Here is a 20738-nt window from a genome sequence, read left to right on the forward strand (position 1 = left end):
CGCAGGTCTCCTACAACAAATTCCTTCACCTTTCTGGGCCTGTTTCCTCATTTGCAAAATGAGAGGGTTGGACTGGATGACATCTCTTCCAATTCTATTTTATTCTAAAATTTTTAAATTTAAAATTCTAAAACTTTGCTCTTGAGACCCCGTCAAGTCTGTCAAAACGTCAGCTAATAGGAAAAGATGAGCACCAGGAAGATATCAGGTCTAGAACAGAAAGAAGGATCCATCTTTCTGGAGGGGGAACAAGGACAGGTGAGAAGCTATAAGTAAACCAGATCTCCTGGTAAGAGACAAGGCCTCTTGATGGAACCACTTGAAGCTGGGTCTGGATCACCTTCCTGCTGACAGAGCAAGAAGTCAGAAGGAAGAAGAGAATTAGTCCTAAAGAACCGGAATATGAGTAAGAATAAATTTTTTTAAAGACCCAGAAAAAAAGAATCAGAACATAGAAAGGAACCATGTTTGCACCAGAAAGAACAGATAGTATACAGCAGGGGTCCTCAAACTACAGCCCGCGGGCCAGATGCAGCAGCTGAGGATGATTATCCCCCTCACCCAGGGCTATGAAGTTTCTTTATTTAAAGGCCCACAAAACAGTTTTTGTTTTTACTATAGTCCGGCCCTCCAACAGTCTGAGGGACAGTGAACTGGCCCCCCTATTTAAAAAGTTTGAGGACTCCTGGATACAGCAAGGTTTTGCTGAGGTAAGGAAAATAACATGAAACAATAATACCTAGCACTTATATTTACAAAAACACCTCTCATATATGACTTCATCTGAACCTCACAGCACCATAAAGAGGCATTATTATGCCCCTCTTAATGATGTAGAAACTGCGGCTGAGGGCCTGGTCATACAACTAATAAGTGTCTGAGGCAGATTCAAATTTAGATTTTCCTGACTCCAAGCCAGTATTCCATCCCCTCTGACATCTAGCTGCCAGAGGAAGTTCAGTGAGAGGTGACTGAGTCTCCTTCAAAGTCAGTGAAGGCAGCCCCAACACACGGGACTGGAGAATACCAGGGTCCCTCAAAGCGGAGAGTGGAAAGAGTGTTAGGTCAAAAGCTAATTCAACCATTTGCTGTCTATGGGACCTTAGCTAACTCTTCAAGCTCCTCAGCTGCAACACCTGTAAAAAGAAGAGGATGAGGAGCAGCCAGGTGGTTCAATGGATAGAGCACCAGCCCTGAAGTCAGGAGGAACTGAGTTCAAATCTGGCCTCCGACACTTAACACTTCCTAGCTGGGCAAGTCATTTAATCCCAACTTCCTCGGGAGGTTAAAAAAAAAAAAAAAAAAAAAAAAGAATAAATAAGATGAAGGGGATGAACTGAAGAATCTCTCCCATCTCTAGCCTTAAATCAAATGATCTGAAGGTGAAAACCAAGGCCTAGGGAAGGCCAAGAGGGCTGAAAGCAGGGGAAGGCCTGGGCCCAAAGGTCTGGGGCTGCTTCTAAGGGCCAGAGCCAGGCACTGACAGGCCTTGGCCATGACTGGGCTGGAGTTAATGGTTAACAGAGTCTGAGGGGGTCAGCTGGGTCCCAAGGCTCCCTAGGATGGAAACAGAATTCCATGCTTGACCCTCGATGACGTTTCCTCTGCTGGTGACACCCATGCCCACGGCTTATGCTGAGGGCCTCTGAAGCCCCAGCAAGGGTCCCTGGAGGTCTTTGGCACTGTGGAAGGGACAGGAGTCTGTTTCTGATTCTTCCTGGCAGGAGAGAGAACATGGGTGCCTGCAGCCTGGACTCACTAGACCACAGGCTGTTCATTACACTGCAGGACAGCTCTATTGTTGGGAAACCATTTCTCATGTGAAAGGCAGAATAGCGTCAAGAAAGAACACAAGACATGGAGCCGGGAAGGACACGGCTTTGAACCCTAGAAGGGTGACAGGGGCAGCTCAATTAATTCTTCTAATCTATTTCCTCATTAATAAAATAGGCCTACCTCACAGAATTGTGAGGATTAAATAAGATAGCATACTGAAGTTTGCAAACCTAAAAGCACTATTAAAATAATTTAGCAGATCTGTCTTCTACCCCTGGTCCCAAGTGATGCAGAACAAATTTAATTCTCTTACATGTAGACCCTTTAGATAAGAGAAGACTGCTCCAGTCTTCAAAACCAATATAGTCTTCTCATCCCTGGGCCAAGGCTTTGAATTCGCTTCCCACATCCTCATTACCCAGTTTGTCAATAATGCCTTTCTTAAAATGGGGTTCCCAAATTGAATGGATGCCCATTAGTTGGGGAATTTGACTAAGTTATGGTATATGAATGTAATGGAATATTATTGTTTTATAAGAAATGACCAGCAAGCTGATTTCAGAAAAACCTGGAAAGAGTTACATGAACTGATGCTAGATGAAGTGAACAGAATCAAGAGAACATTGTACACAGCAACAATATTATTTGATGATCAAGTGCGATGGACGTGGCTCTTTTCAACAAAGGTGATTGAAGGCAATTCCAATAGACTTTTGATAGAAAATGTCATCCACATCCAGAGAGAGAACTATGGAGACTCAATGTGGATCACAACATAGTACTTTTACCATATTTTTGATTGTTTGCTTGGCTTTTTTCCTTTCTTGTATTTTTTTTCTCTTTTGATCTAAATTTTCTTGCACAGCAAGATAAATGTGGAAGCGTATTTAGAATTGCACTTGTTTAACCTATATTGGATTGCTTGCTATCTTGGGGAGGGAGAAAGGGAAGAGGTAAAGGAGAAAAATTTGGCATATTTTGTCAAAGGTTTTGCAAAGGTAAATGTTGAAAGCTATATTTAGGGAAAAAATTTTGGAAATTTATTTGGAAAAATAAAACATAAAAAGGAAAAAAGGGGAAAAAAAATAAAATGGGGTTTCCAGGATGTAATTCAATACCCAAACTATGATATGAGCAGGGCAGAGTTTAAGATCATCACCACACTTGTTTGAGACCCCTGACTCTTGCATAAATGAAGCCTAATATCACATTAGCTTTTTGGCTGCCAGATTACAATAGATTGATGCCCCACTAAGTCTTAGATCAAGAATAAAACAAAAGTCCTAGATATTTTTCACATGAATGGACCAAGTCCCTCCTAGACTATGTTTAGACGATCAATTAGGCAAAATTGACCTTTTTTGACCAAATAAAAAGACTTTATATTAATCCTTACTCAAAAAGAGAAAGGCAAGGCAGGGGATAAGATCAGTGGTATCATGGAGGATCAAACATGAGTGTGAAGGACAAAAGCGTCTGGTACACTATCATCCCTGGGGTCATGAAGACAGGATGGAACAACAAATTCAATTTCACTTGACTAGACTCTGATTGGCAATCTGCTCTGCCGGGTCAGTGGTCAAGCTCCCAATCTTGTCATCTAATGAAATAATGAGCTACATCTCTGTAGAATTCTCCAGTTTTTAAAGTTTTAAGTTTTAAACTTTACATGCTTTTCTGCACATCAAATTCAAAATCACATTTGTCAGGAGCATTCTAGATAACAGTATCCTGCTTCTATAGACAAAGGGACTGAAGAAAAGATTGTCATCCTCCCACAATCACAGAGAGAATACGTGTCAGAAGCAGGATCGGAACTCAGACCTCCCTAGCTCCAAGCCTGGCATTCTACTCACTCTCTATCCCTGCTAATCCCCTCACAAGGACTTCATCTGAATCACCAATAAATATGTTCCAAGGGTCTGGGAGAGAGTCCTGGCCACCACTAGGCACTTCACTCTCGACTGGCACTATTTGGTCCAGTAATTCAACAACCTTCGAACATTCTCCTGGCCACAGCTATCCATTTAGTGCACAAGCGTATCATGGGAAATGTTACAAAATTTTCCACTGTCGCATAAATAAGTGAATGAGGTCAGCATAAATATATGAATAAGACTCCACCTGTTTAGTAACTCAGCCCAAAAGGGGAAATGAGGTTAGTGTGACATAACTGGTTCTGGATGAACCCAGGATGACTCTCAGAGATCATATCCTAATCAGTTTAATGACCCATCTCAGAATTAGTCCTGCAGATCAAAGCTCATTGGCTAGTAGTTTTTGGAACCCACCCTCTTCCCTCCAGGACACTCCTACCGGGAGATGCCCAAACCAGTTCATCCTGATAAAGTGAGTCCACATCCACTAAGCAGAGCCACAAGTACCCCACAACCACCACCTACCAAACGGCCAAGAAAGCAGAACCAGCCCAGCTCTGGCATGTTCTCACCCACTACTGTCCCCACGGAGACAAGGAGCTTAGAAGGACTGCAGACATTTCTCTAATCTTGCCTGATCTTACCTAGCCCCAATTTCAGCCCAGGAAAAGTTACAGAGGAACAGGAGACCAGCAATTTCACAGCTGGAATGCTCAGAGAAACTTTGTGAACTGAGAAATTCCTTGCCTTCAGGATCAGGGATCCTTCTTCCAGTTCAGGCGCAATGTGTGAATGTCCATCTGTCTGTCTGTTTTGTCTCCTTTCATATCAAACACTGGCATCAGTGTCTCATCTTGACCACTGAGATGGAGCTGGCAAAACTTCATACTTGGGATGGCTGCATAACCTTGAGCCAGGAGTACCACTACCCAATCTAGACTCGAAAGTGCCAAAAGAAACAGGAAAAGGACCCATACGTGCCAAGATATTGATAACAGTTTTTTCAATGGCAAAGAACTAGAAAGTAAGGTTGTTCATCTGGGAAATGGCTGAACAAGATATGGTATGTGAATAGGATAGAATTCTATTGTACCATAAGAAATGGGAAGACCGGAAAAGAGTGAAGGGAGCAGAACCAGGAGGATAATTTTCACAATAAACAACACTCAAGCCAAACACCTCTGAAAGACTTAAGAACTTTGATAGAAACAATGACCATCTGGGTTTCTGGAGGACACAATGAAAAATGTTATTCACTTCCTAACAAGTGCACAGACTTTAGGTGCAGAACAAGACATGCATTTGTGGACACAGCCAATGTGGAACTTGTCCTTGTTGGTTACAAGAGCTGTCTTTCTTTCTTTTTCAGTGGAGAGGGAAAAAAAGTGAATTTTTCTTGAATGCAAGAGAGACTGCAGAGGCAATGGTCCCAGAGTAGGCCAATGAGACTGTCTTCCTGGCAAGATTCTCCCTGTTAGTGATCCTAAGGATTGACAAGTGGACATAAAGCTGGTGCTTAACAAAAATGAGGGATCTCTGGGCCTCGCATCCCCTTAGCCAGGTTTTTTTGTGCTTTCTACTTACAATATCATTTTTCTTAATAGAGAAGAGTTCAATTCATTCTGCATTTATTATTGTTGATCAGCCAGTCTCAGCAAAAAGGTCTTCTATTTTTTTACTTTTATTGCCCTTACAGTACATAAATAAGCCCTCCACATTTACTGAAAAGTTGAGTTCATTCAGCCTGACAATCTTATAGTAGTCCCCTTCCAAGGCCTATTTGGCTTTGAGTATGTGCCCTCACTTGCTTCATTTTTAAAATCAACTTCTGCAGAGAGCTCTTGAAAAAAACACTGCTCCCTTGAGATGCTCATTTCTTCCTATCCTTTCTCATCAGGATAATTCACGATTAGGTCATCAGAATTTTATTCTTGAGACTCCCGGGCCCTGTGGGTAGCCTTTGCTTTCAAAGCTTCAGACCAAGAGACCTCTCTTTACTCCGGCCTTTCTGAAATCCATCTGCCTCGTCTCCAGGGGACCCACAAGACTACATTCCACACTTTCCTCCTCCCATCTAATAGGAACTCTATAGTGGTGGAGTTGCTGCTTTCTAAGGTTCCTGTCACTTCACCAACCCCTCCCACTGTGGATCCCTCCAATCAAGAACAATACCTCCTATCACCGCTTCCTCTGAACATGGCAGCAAGACAATATAAGAATCAATCAACAGTTTTGCTTTTAGGAGAAAGGACCTGTTCAGGTCTGTGTGCCGTTAATGCTCCTGTCAGTCATGCTTCTAAGCAGCTGTACTGAGAGCTCTCCCTTGCAGAGATCCTCATGCCAAGAGCATCAAGCCCTAGAAACACTGCTTTTCTTTGGGAGCTCTGTTATCATTCAGAAGAAAGAGCTCAGCCTAACTCTTTGCACAAGAAAACCCAGATGGATAAAGAGAGAATGCCCACTGTTAGAGATTACAAGATTGTGAGGATGGAAAACCCAGAGAGCAGACCTGACAGGGACTAGATCTTGACAGTTGCGGAATGGAGCCCAGAAGAGAACTGGAGGGAAATTGTTTAGTGGTTTAAAAGGCTTGAAGCTTCTCTCTGTAATAAAGCCCCATCTTTTAACATCAATATTCTTCTTTCAGTGATGCTTGACAGTCAAGTCATGAAATGAATACTAACCTCTGTGGAATGAAAGTCATGGGTCACCAAAGATCAGAGAGAATAAAGGGGCTGCTGAGCACAAACAGGGAGCAGGATATTACCAAAGAACCCCACAGAGGGAGCAATGGAAAGGATTTTATTAGAAAGATGTCTGGCTGAAGAGGAAAAAGGTTAGTCAGAGTTTAAGAGATGGATAATTCTGCATCCTATTGCTTCCCTGGGATCCATGGGAGATCTAGATGAGGTATTCTAACAAGGAGTCTGTGAATCTGAGTTTTTTAAATATCCTGATTACTGTATTTCATTCCCATTTGGTTTCCCTTACAACCCTCTGTGTCTTGTGCTAAAGAGCATCATTCTGAGACCACAGGTACACAAAAAAAGGTGAAGAAGTCCTGATCTGGAGGAAGGATGCTTAATGGACCCTCCATTGGCCCTCCCACATCCTCAAGGGCTGTGCCTGGACGGCGCACCCACACCGCCCAGCTCCCTGAGCCAAGCCATCAAAGGCAGCAAAGCAGGAAGACCTCAGGCCTTTCTCCCCCCAGTCCAAGAGCCTGGACCTTTCTCCAGTGCCACTCTCCCTTGTGATCTGTTTGTTTCACTTTTCTGTGCTTTCTCAGGAAGAATTAATCACGACTTATTAGGGTCAATGACCTGATGACATAGGAAGACAAACTGCTGGATCCCAAGTGGTTGGCAGTGTCTGGGTGGTGGCTAACCAGCACCAGGGCCAGCACCGGCACCAGGGCATGGGGGAAGGGATCAGGGACCCTCAGAGATGATGAGTGAGAACCACTGAGAACATGGGCGCAAGGCTGAAGCTGGGATGTGCTACCTTGTCTATTGTTTTTCTAATCCCTTTGGGGAGGCGAGCTCAGCTATCTGGGCCTGAGGAGCTGATGCCCGCTGCAGAGCTCACCAAGGCACAGGCCTGTGCCAGGAGGGAAGGAGGCAGGACAGGCTAAGGCTCACCTGGTCACCCTGGCGGGCGATGACCGTGCCCGCCTTTGCATGGTGCAGCAGCACGCGGCTGTTCAGTAGTGTGGGGTCCTGGAAACAGCGAAGAACAAGAGGGCTCTCAGGAGGGGCCCCAGCCTTCCTCAACCCCCGCCTCTCCCTGGCTCCCTGCCTACCTCAATCTTCATCAGCTTCACCAGCTCCCGCTTAGCCGCCTCAATGATGCTACTGGTCTGGCGACCTTGGTAGGGCCCAAAGGGGCAGTCCCCCCCAGCTGACTCATCCTCGCAGAAGCTGTACTCACAGGCCCCCGCCGGCTGTTCCCGAGGCTCCTGAGACATCAACTGGGTGGAACCAGGAAGTCAGGGAGCCCCTAGCTGAGACCCCCCCTCCCCTGACCACCTTCCGCATGCACGGCCTCAGTCAGGAGTCCAAGGAGCCCCCCAGGAGTTTAAAGCCTCAGTGGGCTTGGGGTGTGGAACAAAGAGGGGGCAGGGCCTCACCCGGGGCGTACTGGGGAGGGGGCTCCCCGAGCTCTCTTCCTGCAGGGACACAGAAATTCGGCCTCGCTCATAGGCCATATCAAAGTCAGAGCGCGGCCCCCGCTGCAGCCCTGGAAAGGGATGGAAGAAGGGAGGCCTTGGGGTTGGTGCCCCATCTCCCTCCAGATCTTCCCCTCTTTCTTGACCCTTACCAGAGATATCCACAGGCATGGAGATGCACCGGCTCAGCAGGGGGGCAGGAGGGGGCTCCAGAGAGGTTGGGGGCTTCACAGGATCCCCTGGAGAGGGAAGGAGGCACACTCAACCTTGATGGTCCCTCCTCTCCAACTCCACCACCTGGGTCTGGGGGACTGGGGGGCCAAGACAGATGGAAGGCTCTAGAAGGTCCAGGTAAGGCAAGGGCTATCAAGACAAACTCCTTCCAGCTTGGGACACAGGCTGCCACTGACCCCAGCTGTTACTGAAGGGGAGCAAGGGAGCGGGAGGACCTGGAAATCCAGTTGGAAAGGCCAAGGTGGGGACAGGAGGCTATGGCGGGCACACAAGATATTCCGAGGGCCCAACAGGAATTCAGGCAAGGAACCTGGGGGACCAGGAAGGGGGGCTCCAGTAGGGTCCAGGGGTCGGGCAAGAGGATCCCGTGCTTCTTCAGCAGTAGAGGCATTGATGACACGTTTGGGACCCCTAACAGGGCTGGTTCGGGTTGGGAGGCCGGGGCTCGGGAACAGGCGCAGCGGCTGCATCTCCTGAACAGAGCGGGTGAGGGTATGCGAAGTGGTCCTTTCCGGAACAAGCTCTGTCCCAGCTCAGCCCATCCGCCACAGCCCCTCCCGTCCCCCCCCACTCACGTGGCTGAAGAGCTCATTGGTCAGGCCCAGGTAGTTGTGAAGGGCCAAGAAGGTCACTCGCTGCAGGCGCACCATGATGATCTGAAGGTGAGCACAGAACCAGAGTCAGGGCCCTTGGAGAAGAGGGATTGAGAAGCTGGAGGAGGGGCCCGGGAGAGAGGGGGAACCAACCTGCACAACTCTCACAAGGCTCTCGGGATACTTCGCAAAGACGGCAGAGAAGGCTTCAACTGGCAGCCGCAACACCGTGGAGTCCCGGGCAGCGCGGGCAGAGACCGTCCTGTACGGACGCTGGTGCCCCTGAGGGGGCAACGCCATGGAGTCAGGGAGCCGGGCACACCCTCCAGTCCGGCCACCTTCCCCTCGAGTCTCCAGAACTCACCGTGATGACATCCAGGATGCTGAGGAGGCTGTTGACACTGTCCCCAGGGAAGACCTCCTTCACCACACACTCCTTCCCATCCTGGAAAATGGCAGCAGCTAGCCTCCGAAGGCCAGCATTCGGCTCCCACGCCCCCGCCGGTGGGCGCTGACATCTAGCCCCCTCCTTCCACGGCCCCCACCACAGGCTCTCTCACTGCCCTTGTCTCCCGGTCACCTCCCCCCTCTGGCCTGATGCTGCTCAGCCCCCAGCCAGCCCTCTGACCAGGCCTGCTCACAGGGCCTGGGAGGCAGAGCTCCAGCTGCCCGTCCTGGACCACATAGATGCTGGCATCGGGCTGGCCTGGCCGGAATACGTAGTCGCCCTGGCTCAGCCGCTGGAACACCATGTGGCGACAAAGCTCCAGGAAGAGAGGCTTCTCAAAGTGGCCAAGCACTCTGCGGAGGGAAGAGGGCGTCAGGACCGAGCCCGTGCCAGCTCCGCCGCCCCCCACTCCCCACTCACCGAACGTTCTTGAGCATGTAGAGCACCTCGGAGGGCAGGTGTGAATTGGCCACATCAAACTCGGTGAGGTCAGCCTCCAGCACCGCGGGGGGAGGCTCTTTTCGTTGCAGGGTTGGTGTTTCTTTCTGGATCCGGAGGATCCTGGGGGTGCGGGCATTATGTGTTGGGGGGGACAGACCAAGACAACCCACCTTCCCTGGGAATCCTGGGTCAGGCCGGGAGGGGAGTCCTTACTTCTTGGCAATGTTCAACATCTTGAGTTTCTTCTTCATTCGGGGCCGGGAGGCTGTGGAGATCGTGGTGTCCACCAGGGAGGAGGTCGACTGGGAAACCTGGAGCAGGGAAGGGGCCCATCAGCAGGCCCTCCCACCGGGCACACCAGCATCAGGCGGGGGGGCAGGGGGAGAGATGAGAGGGCAGTGAATGGACTTTGGGAAAACGACGTGCCCAAGGGAGGGGCCAAACCTTGCGCATGATCTTGCGTCCATAGAACAGGACCTTGTCCCTCTTGCGGAATCGATACTTGGGGGTCTCCTGGGCCTGGACCTCTGGTAGTACAAGCACAGGCCCCAGTGAGCCCATGCTCCCTCATGAGCCCACGGCTCAGTCCACACCCTCTCCAGGCTCTAGCTTTCCAACCCCTGGCCCACATCCTGCCCAGAAGCTGGCCCCCGGCATGTTCTGCCCCAGAGATGAGCACAAAGGGCCCACAGAACCCGTTAGGCAGCCTCACTCTTTGTCCGCAACCTCCGAACCAGCACAAGGATGAGGGTGGCCATGAGCAGCACGACGGCCCCGACACCAATCATCATCCCCATCACCTGTGATGAGAAACACCGACTGTCCGGTCACATACGAACCTAGAAAGACCTCTGCCTGGCGAGAACCCCTCCCCTCCTCCCTCCTCCCTGCTGTCCACACAGTGCTCTTCACCTTGAATATTCCCTCTCTGGCACCTACTGAAATCGCACCTGGGCCTCAAGGCTCCCTGTCCCTTGGCCTTCCCTGAGCAGCCAAGCCCCCGAGGAGCTTCAGCCACCGCCCCCCCACCCAAGTGGCACTCAACGTGGCTGCCCCGCATCTCACGTCCTTCCTACAGGCTCGCGGAGGGCTGGCGCCTCCTGCTCTCTCCGGATCCCCCTTAAAATCACTGAACTTCTGTCCATCGCTCCCACGGTCTCGCTGGCTGAGGGTCACCCCAAAGAAGGCTCTGTAAAGCCTGACTGGCAGAACATCAGGGACCCCACTTTCCTTCCACAGACGGGGATGAAGATGTTTTTAAGGGCCCTTTCAGCTCTATCCTTCTGGCAATTTGATTCCAGGTCTTCAAATTCTTACCAGCAAGGCTAGACTAAACAAGTTCCTACTAACGCCAGATGGAGGCAGTGCACCTTGGGAGTCAGGGCCACTGATGCCCTCAAAGCTGCCAGACTCACCAGGCTGGTCTGCAGTGGGTCCTCCACCAGCAGCTTGATGTTGGGTAGCATATCCGTCAGGGCGGCATCCTGGAGGGCAGAGGAGGAAGAGCTCCTGGGGTTGGGGGGCAGGGACCTGAGCCTCTTCCCCTCCCAGGACGGGAACAATAAGCGCCCGGCCCTCATCCCCCCAAGTCCCCCAGGCCACCTACCTGCGGTGGGGGCTGGGGCAGCTCGGACTCACTCTGGCCCATGTCTGTCGCTGGCTCCGGGGCTGCCTCGGAGGACCGGCTGTGGCCCTGTGGGGCCCTGGGAGGCCAGGGAACAGGACAGGTGAGGCGGTGGAAGCTGGGGCTGGCCCCCCAGGGCTGCCCTAAGCCCCGACACATAGCCAGAGCAGTGGCCGCCAGAGGTGCAGTTGGGAAGGGAGAGGACAAAGGCCAGGGCAAGGTAAGGAAAGGGTGGGGCTGTCCAACCTGAGCCCTAGGACCCAGAAGCAACATGAGCCAGCACCCTGCTTCTCAGCAGCAACGTGAGTCACCCCACACTCCTCCCATAACTTCCCGGGTCTTAGCCACTAAGGGCCGGCTCCCAATCACCCTCAAAGACCATCTCCTTCTGGAACACAGGCAACGGAGGCCAGGCGGGTGGAGGAAGGAGAGGGAGCCCTGGTACCAACCCCCCAGGACCGCTCCTTCCAGACATCCACAGCTCTCAGGTCCCAAGAGGAACACAGCAACAGAGGATGAGCCTGCCACAGAGCTGAAGTCAGAAGTCACTTCCTCCTGGCCCCACACCCTCGGGCAGCCCTGGAAAATCCCCAGAGCCCAGGGCTTCACAGAAATGTGGGGGAAAATTCCACCAGGGCCAGAACCCCAACTACCCAAAGAGCAGTCACCACAGGAGACACAGGCACCCAATCCTGGCTAGTCATGAGAAAATCCAGGGGAGAGGAAGCCTCTGCCCAACCCCCAACTCTTAGAGGGCTCCCTCCCTTTCCCCTTCCCCTTGTCAGAAGACATCCCAAGCAAACTACTGGGGGTTACTGGAATATTACTGGAAACACTGGGAAATTACTGACAGACACTAAGCTACAAATAGGATCACTGGTGGATCTTGGAGACATTGGACTATGACAGGGAAGCAGGTGGGCATCACTGGGGCTACTGGGGTCAAGTGGAATGTCTGTGAAAAACACCAGAAGGTGGTTATTGAAGGGCAAAATTTAAGAGTCATAATAGCTAGAATTTCTACAGCAATTTAAGATTTGCAAAGGACTTTAAATGTATTAACTTATTTGATTGATTTTCACAACTCTGAAGCAGATACTATCATTATTCCCAATTATTCCCATTTTACAGATGAGGAAATTGAGGTGAAGGGAAGCACACAGCTAGGAAGTGTCTGAGCTAGAACTCCAACAGGTCTTCCGGAATCCAAGTCCACATTCTTTCCACTGTGCTACCTGCTTGATTACTTATTCAAAAAAAATTTAAAACCCAGATCAAAAGGGCTGTTGAAATAGCAAGCTATTTAAAGAAGATGAACTCAGTGTGAGGAAATTCATGAGACAAAATGGGGAAACGCGGTAAAGAATAGTTGGGTGAAGATCAAAGGAGATGAGAAAGCGGTATTGTCATGGGCTCCCACTGCCCAGGAACTCAGGAAAACATGTCACAGATGGGCCCCAGAGATGATATAATGATGGTGCAGAACAGGGGATGGAGATCACCTTCCATACATTGCCCTCTTGGCCAAAAGCAGAGCAACTGACAAATTCTTGACCTGTCCTGATGATTGTTTCATTCTTCAAAAAGAAAAGCAATCAAAAGGAAGAATTGCAATAATGTCTTTGTCTGACCTAACAAGATGAACCAGTGGCTAAACAAGCAACAGACTTGTTCCATCTTGCACTTTAAGACTGAGAAGGAAAAGGGGGATAAAGTCAAATATGGAGCTCAAGCTAAGGGCAGCAGGTTTCCAAAAGTCCAGAGAACAAGCAGGTTCTTAGGGCCTAACGTGCTTCAAGGGAAGCTAGCTTGAAAGAAATGGGAAGCAATGAAGAATGAGGTTTCTATGACACAACCACAGATGATTCCTGTCTAAAGGAAACTGAGGCAGGGGGACGTGGAACTAAGACATGAATCCACTTAGAAGATGGAAACACAAGCCGGTAGAAGAGGTTGAGAAGGGAATCTGTGGGGAAGGCTTGAGTTCAGAGCAAGCTAAGGCTGCAGATGAATGCTAAGGACAACAAAAGGGTGATGACAGATAACAGAGGAAATGCTCTCTGGGCCTGAAGGAAAAAAGACAAGTGTTGAGTTGAAAGTCAGTATTAGTCCCAAGATGTTAAGACAGTTAACCACTTGGCCTTGATGAATTAGGGTTGCAAACAAAGTACAGATGAAATGCAACCCAAGAAGTGATGAACCTCATATTAAGACACATCTCATGACTAAAGCCAGTTTCAATGATCTTGTGATGAAGAAAGCCATCAACACTCAGACAGGACTGTGGAAACTGAGTGTGGATCACAACATAGCATTCTCACTCTTTTTGTTGTTCGCTTGCATTTTTTGTTCATTTTTTCTTTTTTTGATCTGATTTTTCTCATGCAGCACAATAAGTTTAGAACTATGTGTAGAAGAATTGCTACATATTTAACATATATTGGATTACTTGCCATTTAGGGGAGGGGATAGGAAGAAAGGTGAAAATTTAGAATACAAGGTTTTGCAAAGGTCAACATTGAAAAATTATCCATGCATATGTTTTTTTTTTAATAACTTTTTATTGACAGAACCCATGCCAGGGTAATTTTTTACAACATTATCCCTTGCACTCACTTCTGTTCCGATTTTTCCCCTCCCTCCTTCCACCCCCTCCCCCAAATGGCAAGCAGTCCTATACATGTTAAAGAGGTTACAGTATATCTTAGATACAATATATGTGTGCAAAACCGAACAGTTCTCTTGTTGCTCAGGGACAACTGGATTCAGAAGGTATAAATAACCTGGGAGGAAAAACAAAAATGCAAGCAGTTTACATTCATTTCCTAGTGTTCTTTCTTTGGGTGTAGCTATTTCTGTACATCATTGATCAATTGGAACTAAGTTAGATCTTCTCTTTGTTGAAGAAATCCACTTCCATCAGAATACATCCTGATACAGTATTGTTATTGAGGTATATAATGATCTCCTGGTTCTGCTCGTTTCACTCAGCATCAGTTCGTGTAAGTCTCGCCAATCCTCTCTGTATTCATCCTGCTGGGGCATTTCTTACAGAACAGTAATATTCCATAACATTCATATACCACAATTTACTCAACCATTCTCCAACTGATGGGCATCCATTCATTTTCCAGTTTCTAGCCACTACAAACAGGGCTGCCACAAACATTTTGGCACATACAGGTCCCTTTCCTTCTTTAGTATCTCTTTGGGGTATAAGCCCAGTAGAAACACTGCTGGATCAAAGGGTATGCACAGTTTGATAACTTTTTGGGCATAATTCCAGATTGCTTTCCAGAATACCTGGATGTGTTCACAATTCCACCAACAATGTATCAGTGTCCCTGTTTTCCCACATCCCCTCCAACATTCTGCATTATCTTTCCCTGTCATTCTAGCCAATCTGACAGGTGTGTAGTAGTATCTCAGAGTTGTCTTAATTTGCATTTCTCTGATTAATAATGATTTGGAGCATATTTTCATATGGCTAGAAATAGTTTTAACTTCTTCATCTGAGAATTGTCTGTTCATATCCTTTGACCATTTATCAATTGGAGAATGGCTTGATTTCTTATAAATTAGAATCAATTCTCTATATATTTTGGAAATGAGGCCTTTATCAGAACCTTTGACTATAAAAATGTTTTCCCAGTTTATTGTTTCCCTTCTAATCTTGACTGCATTAGTTTTGTTTGTACAAAAACTTTTCAATTTGATATAATCAAAATTTTCTATTTTGTAGTCAATAGTGATCTCTAGTTCTTCTTTGGTCATAAATTCCTTCCTCTTCCACAAGTCTGAGAGGTAAACTATCCTATGCTCTTCCAATTTATTTATAATCTCATTCTTTATACCCAGATCATGAACCCATTTTGACCTTATCTTGGTGTATGGTGTTAAGTGTGGGTCAATGCCTAATTTCTGCCATATTAATTTCCAATTTTCCCAGCAATTTTTGTCAAATAATACATTCTTATCCCAAAAACTGGGGTCTTTGGGTTTGTCAAACACTAGATAATTAAAGTTATTGGCTGTTTTGTTCTTTAAATCTAACCTATTCCATTGATCAACTAGTCTGCATATGTTTTGAAAATAAAAAGCTTTAATAAAAATTTTAAAAATAAAATAAATGTTTACCCTAATTAAAGAAAAAATACATGGGGGGAAAAGATATCTCAAAGATCACAGAGAACAGGAGAGACACCAGACAGATGAATCAACTTTTAATAAAAGGAAGAAGGTGGAAGCTATAAACTAAGGACCTTTGAGTTCGATTTCAAATCTTGGCAAAATTCTATAATATATTATCAGAGGGGTGATTTGTGAGCATTTGTGGGGGAGGGGCAGGGGAAGTCAGAATCACCAAGAACTAGCATGGTTTCATCTGGAACAAGTCAAGCCTGACTAAGCTCCCTTTATTCTCTGACATGGTTAATAAACTGAGATAAGGGACATGTTGAAATATCTGATTATCAAGCAGTAAACCAACCAGTAAAAGCTATTGGACATGGAGTGACTTTGAGGAAAGAAGTTGGATGCAATTAGAACTATTGTAATGGCAGGACCCAATTTTTTGATGTCAATTTGAAGCAAGAAGGGGAAGGTTCCATTGAGTGCCCCCACAGATATGTGCTGAGCTCGGCAATATTCAGTGCCTTAGATGAAAGCATAGAAGGCAGGCTTAGAAAATCTGTAGATTACACAAAGCTAAAACCCTGAATAAAAGAGACAGGATCCAAAAAGATCTCATTAGACTAGAACAATGGGTAGAATCTAGTAATGAGGAGTTTAGTGCAGATAAACAAAATCCTAAGTTTAGGGAGTCAGAAAAAAAAAAAAAAAACAACAAGCTTCCAAAAATGAGACAAGTGGGACATGGAGGAATGAGGGGAAGAGAAGAATAACTAGAGAACAGACATTGTAAACAAGATCTGGGAATATCATTGGCCTGCACATTCCAAATTCTTCAAAAGAGATTTGGCAACAAAAGCTAAGTAATCTTAAGCGACGAGTGAGGGAGACAGTGCCCCTGAGAATCAAAGTGATGATCTGGTTCTACTCTGTACTGGTCATGAGTTGGGAGTATTATGTTCAGTTAAGGTGCCACATTTTTGATTAACTAGACTGAGGTTGAGGACAGAGGGATGTGTGTGTGTGCATGTCTGTGTGTGTCTGTGTGTGTGTATGAGACCAGAACAATGACAAGACTGGAGAGCACGCCATATGACAAAAATAAAGATGGATATTCAGTCTAGAAAGCAAAATCTTGGGGAACAAGACAGCTATGCTTTTTAAAGAGCAGCTGTGGAAAGTGGGTGGAAACGGGAAGAAGTGAACAAGGGGAAGGTTTCAAATAAAGCCTAGCGTAAATGAAAACGAACGAAGTAAACAAATTAAGCCTCTCTGGGCATCTGTGCCTTCTGGCTTTCTTTAAGTGCCACTTTATGAGACTTTCTGACCTGCCTCTCATCCTAGTGCCTTCACTCTACTGGTTATGTCCAGTATATCTGTCTAAATCGCTGTTTACTCACTGTCCCCCATTAGACTGGGAGCTGCTTCTGGCACACAGACATTTAATAAATTCTTATTGATTAACTAACCATCAGAGTGGTCAAAAAGGAGACCCTGCTTTGGTAAAGAGTAGATTCCCCTTCACTGGAGGTCAGATCAAGAAGAGGGTTTTTGTCTACCTGTCAAAGGTTTCAGAGAGAATTCTCATCCAGATACCAGTTGGACTGGAGGGCTTTGGAAGGTCAACAAGAGGATTCTGTCAAAGGGGTGGGGAAAGCACAAGACTAAAAGGGATTAAAGGTGCTTAAGAGACCAAGGAGAGTCAGAGGGCTAAGGGTCGAGGAGATGGCTAGAAAGGGGTATTGGAGGGAGGGATATGAACCAATGAAAGTAAGGATTATGAGTCTTGCGGAGCTGGAGGACTGAGGGAGGATCTAAGAAGAATTCTGAAGACAGAGAGGGCTGAAGAGATAGAAGGGACTGTGATGAGAGCTGAAGCAGTGAGAGTACCCTGAGATCCATCCAGAGATGGAAGAAACCTGTTTCTAGAGGTCATACCAGAGATCATGTAATCTAAGCTGCTCCCAGATCTCTTCTGCATCATCCATTCTGACCATCCCTTGCCTGGATCTCTGACCCGTTTGTTGCCTGAATTCACTCCTCTGCTTTTTCTTCTTATTTTACATAATTTGTTAGTGATTTTACCCTTTCATGGGTTCAATTTGACCATCTCTAACCAGACAAATCCCAAATCTACACATTTTGTCCTGATCGCTTGTTTGAGCGGAGGTCTTCCATGATCAGTTACCTGCTGGACATTTCCACTGGATGTTCTGTAAAAATCTCAGACCAACCATGTCTAGAACAGAGCCCATTAGCTCCATCCACCCCACCCTCCAGATACCCCTAATTCATCTCCCTCTCTCCAGGCATCCAGGTTCACAATCAGAATCATCTTAGAGTCCCTATCAGTTGCCATGTCCTGTTGATTCTGCTTCCACAACCTTTCTCAAGTTCATACCAGCCACCTCTGTGAGTTGGAGGAGGAGCTACCCTGGGGGACTCAGCTAGAAGTAGCCAGTTCAACAACACGGCTTCTTTTCTTCTTCCCCTTCCCTTCCCTCTGTCCACATAGGCTATCATGCTCTTACCAGTGGGTGCTCTACGCAAAGGGGTGTAAATTTTGATTGCTGAAAACTCAAAAGATACCTAGGAGTTTATAGGCTAGGACCATGCCTTAAACCCAAATCCCTCTGGCTCTCATTAATTGGCCAACAGTAGACCCTGGGTCACTGTTTGGGCCTCAATTGGCTCAAGTTGAATGTAAACAGCAGTCGTTTCCATTTTGGCCAGAAATCTAGGTCTTCCTCTTCCAGACCATTATATTTTTTCTTTCTTTTTTCTTTTTTTTGGTCAATTCTCTGCCTCATTTCTTATCTAGTCTTCTTACCTTATCTAGCATTGATTAGACATTGCCTAAGTCAAACTGAAACATGGGGCAGCTAGGTGGCACAGTGGATGGAGCACCAGCCTTGAAGTCAGGAGGACCTGAATTCAAATTTGACCTCAGACACTCAACACTTCCTAGCTGTGTGACCCTGGGCAAGTCACCTAACCCCAGTTGCCTCAGAAAGAAGGAAAAAAAAAACCAACCCTGTTAAACATGTTAAAGACATTAGCTTAAAAAGGACAAGGTCTTTGCATTGGGGGTCACCTCAAATCATCCTGATCTATATCTGGCCATAGGACCAGATGACTCTGGAGGAGAAAGTGAGGCAGGTGACCTTGCCCAGCCTTCCCTCACTAAAATCACTTCATGGCATCACCTCCCTGATGTCCCAACAATCTTCTCTGTTCACATAGCCACCAAACCTTTATCCCCTTCTTTTGTAGGGTTTAAGAAGGCTGTGGGAAGGAGGGGGAGACCAAAAATGGCTCTTAGGTGACACACAAGATAACTTGGGAAAGTAAAAGTACTCCCCTTACCCCCCTATCTTTGAGCACCTCAAGCAACCCCACCCAGATGAACCCTATTTCCTTGGCCACTGAATAAATAGGCACATGTAATTTCAGACCATTGTCAGAGGCTTCAAAAGATACTGGAGGGATGGGTTAATGTCCAGGTATGAAGAAGACAGAGGTCAGATACTCCCTCTGACACAAGCTGGCTGTCACTTAACTCCTAATTGTCCCACAGAATTCTCTAAATGATGTTATAAACTGCAAACCAGGCCAATCCACACTGGTAGAACTGGGGAATTTCCTCACCAAAAGTTCCCTACGTGTTCCCTATATCAATTACATCGCAGATTCAATTTGGAGGAAAAACTGTGGGAGATGAGGTGCCACAGAACCAGCAAAGGGTGGCTGTCTCAACGCAAGGGGAAAAGAGAGAGGAAAAGAACAGTTTCCCAAATGTAAGCCTGTGGGTCTGATCTCATTAGGAAAGAAGGTGGGATCACAAAGAGCCTGCCGGGCTTCATCAGGACAGGCTAAGGCAGAGCAGCCTCATTCCCACTTCCGAAGTGGTTACCAGAGATTGGTAGGCCGGGAAACGGCCCTTCCCCTCAAAGTTCGCAAGGCATTTCATAGCGACTCTCGGGCTGCTGTGAGGGAGAGGTGCGGACTGAACGCCGGCCCGAGCTGGAGCAGTCGTCAATGGCAGAGCTTCGCCGGTGACTCGTACAGAGACACCACCTGCTGGCTTTCCAGATTAGACAATAGGGGTGTGATGGGTGCGATGGACAGACGGCAGCCAAGTCTGAGCCTCGCTCTTGGGCCCTCACCAGCAGCGAGGCTCTGGCCAGTGCTCCCCCCGACCACCTCATTCAGAAAGGGCACGACCCCGAGAGGGGAGGGCCAGCACAACAGACAGACACCGTCAGGACTGGGAGAAACCCTGCCAAGCCAAAAATAACGCGAAGCTCGACGGCAAGAAGTGGAAGGTCTCGCGCCGAAGCCCAAACAACCCAACGCCGCGGATGCACAGCCCCCAGGAGAAGCGGCCCCCAAGGGCCTGTGAGAAACGGCCCTGGCGGGACAGAGGGGGCGGCGCTGCCCGGTAAGGTGCCCGAGGGAGTCCGCGGCGGGGTTCGGAGGGACTCCGGGCAGCGGGGAGCACGGGGGGAGGGGCCCTGCGCCTCGGAGGAGCGGCTCCCGGTCCGACACTAACTCCTGCCCAGCCAGGGGCCCCCAACCCCCAACGCTCGGTGCTCCCTTCTCGGCCGCCCGGGGCAGCCGCGCCGCGGCTCCTCTGCCTGGGGGGCATCCGCGAGGCGCTCGAGGGCCGGCCCAAGCGGGACGCCCCGGCAGGTCCCGGGCTGGCCCCGGGGAAACCGCAAGGGGGCCGGGGCGCGGCGCTAAATGGGCCGACCCCCGCACGGGGAGCGCCCTCCCCATGTCTCCCCCGCCAGACGCTCCTGCCCCCGGGAAAGCACCGGGTGCCTGGCGGCGCCGTGTCCCGGGCCCGGAAGACAGAAGCTCCTGCCGGGAGGAGGGGGCGTTGGGACTGCCGGACTTCGCATGCCCAGCATCGGGCGCACAGCAAGCGCCTCAAAGAGGTTTCGGTTGGATTCAATTGACTCGGGGGATGGAGAAAATGAAGGACAAGGAGCGGACAGGGCAGGGACGTGATGGGGACGAGGCGGAGGCGGAGGGGGGGGCGACTTTGGGGATCACCCCCGTCCTCCCACTTGTCACTAACACCGCCCCGGGATCACGCGCCGGGGCCCAGGACTCACCGGGGCCCGCAGCCGCCTCAGCTCCGCGGCGCCGCCGCCGCCGCCAGTCCCTCCACCACCACCGCAGCAGTGCGGCCCCTTTAAATTACGGTTCACGGCGCGCCGTGATGACCTCATGGTTCCGTCCCCGCCCCTTCTCGGCCGCCGTACCCCACGGTTTGCTGTGGAATACCTCCAAGTTAAAAATGGCTGCCGAGACTGCCCGCCCGGGGCATGGGCTCCTTTCCACCCCTGCAAGATTAAGGCCACCACCTCCCCCCACCCTCAATAGAGAGGGTGCCCGAAACTCCTCTCCGCCCCCACCGTGACGCAGACTCAGAAACCAG

General features: G+C 48.6%; 1 protein-coding gene across 6 annotated transcripts in view; it reads right to left on the reverse strand.

The window, feature by feature from the left end:
- Nucleotides 1-20481, reverse strand: part of PNPLA6 (patatin like phospholipase domain containing 6) — a 45094-nt gene extending 24613 nt beyond the window's left edge. For 4 of the 6 annotated variants that reach the window (XR_004231261.1, XM_031948349.1, XM_031948350.1 and 1 more), the window contains exons 1-16: nucleotides 20413-20481; nucleotides 11144-11240; nucleotides 10953-11021; nucleotides 10250-10337; nucleotides 9982-10064; nucleotides 9751-9848; nucleotides 9517-9657; nucleotides 9290-9449; nucleotides 9013-9093; nucleotides 8802-8930; nucleotides 8631-8711; nucleotides 8366-8528; nucleotides 7974-8060; nucleotides 7783-7892; nucleotides 7456-7623; nucleotides 7295-7372 (exon numbers count right to left, since the gene is read on the reverse strand). Coding sequence is in view for 5 of the 6 variants with exons in the window: in XM_031948349.1 (XP_031804209.1) it covers nucleotides 7295-7372; nucleotides 7456-7623; nucleotides 7783-7892; nucleotides 7974-8060; nucleotides 8366-8528; nucleotides 8631-8711; nucleotides 8802-8930; nucleotides 9013-9093; nucleotides 9290-9449; nucleotides 9517-9657; nucleotides 9751-9848; nucleotides 9982-10064; nucleotides 10250-10337; nucleotides 10953-11021; nucleotides 11144-11185 (1578 nt within the window). In the remaining variant the exon portion in view is untranslated. The remainder of the gene's footprint in view (nucleotides 1-7294; nucleotides 7373-7455; nucleotides 7624-7782; nucleotides 7893-7973; nucleotides 8061-8365; nucleotides 8529-8630; nucleotides 8712-8801; nucleotides 8931-9012; nucleotides 9094-9289; nucleotides 9450-9516; nucleotides 9658-9750; nucleotides 9849-9981; nucleotides 10065-10249; nucleotides 10338-10952; nucleotides 11022-11143; nucleotides 11241-20412) is intronic. The other 2 variants (XM_031948348.1, XM_031948351.1) reach the window with 1 other exon arrangement.
- Between the last annotated feature and the right edge of the window lie 257 nt (nucleotides 20482-20738).

The sequence above is a fragment of the Sarcophilus harrisii genome, chromosome 1, assembly GCF_902635505.1.
Source record: "Sarcophilus harrisii chromosome 1, mSarHar1.11, whole genome shotgun sequence".
Taxonomy (NCBI): Eukaryota; Metazoa; Chordata; class Mammalia; order Dasyuromorphia; family Dasyuridae; genus Sarcophilus; species Sarcophilus harrisii.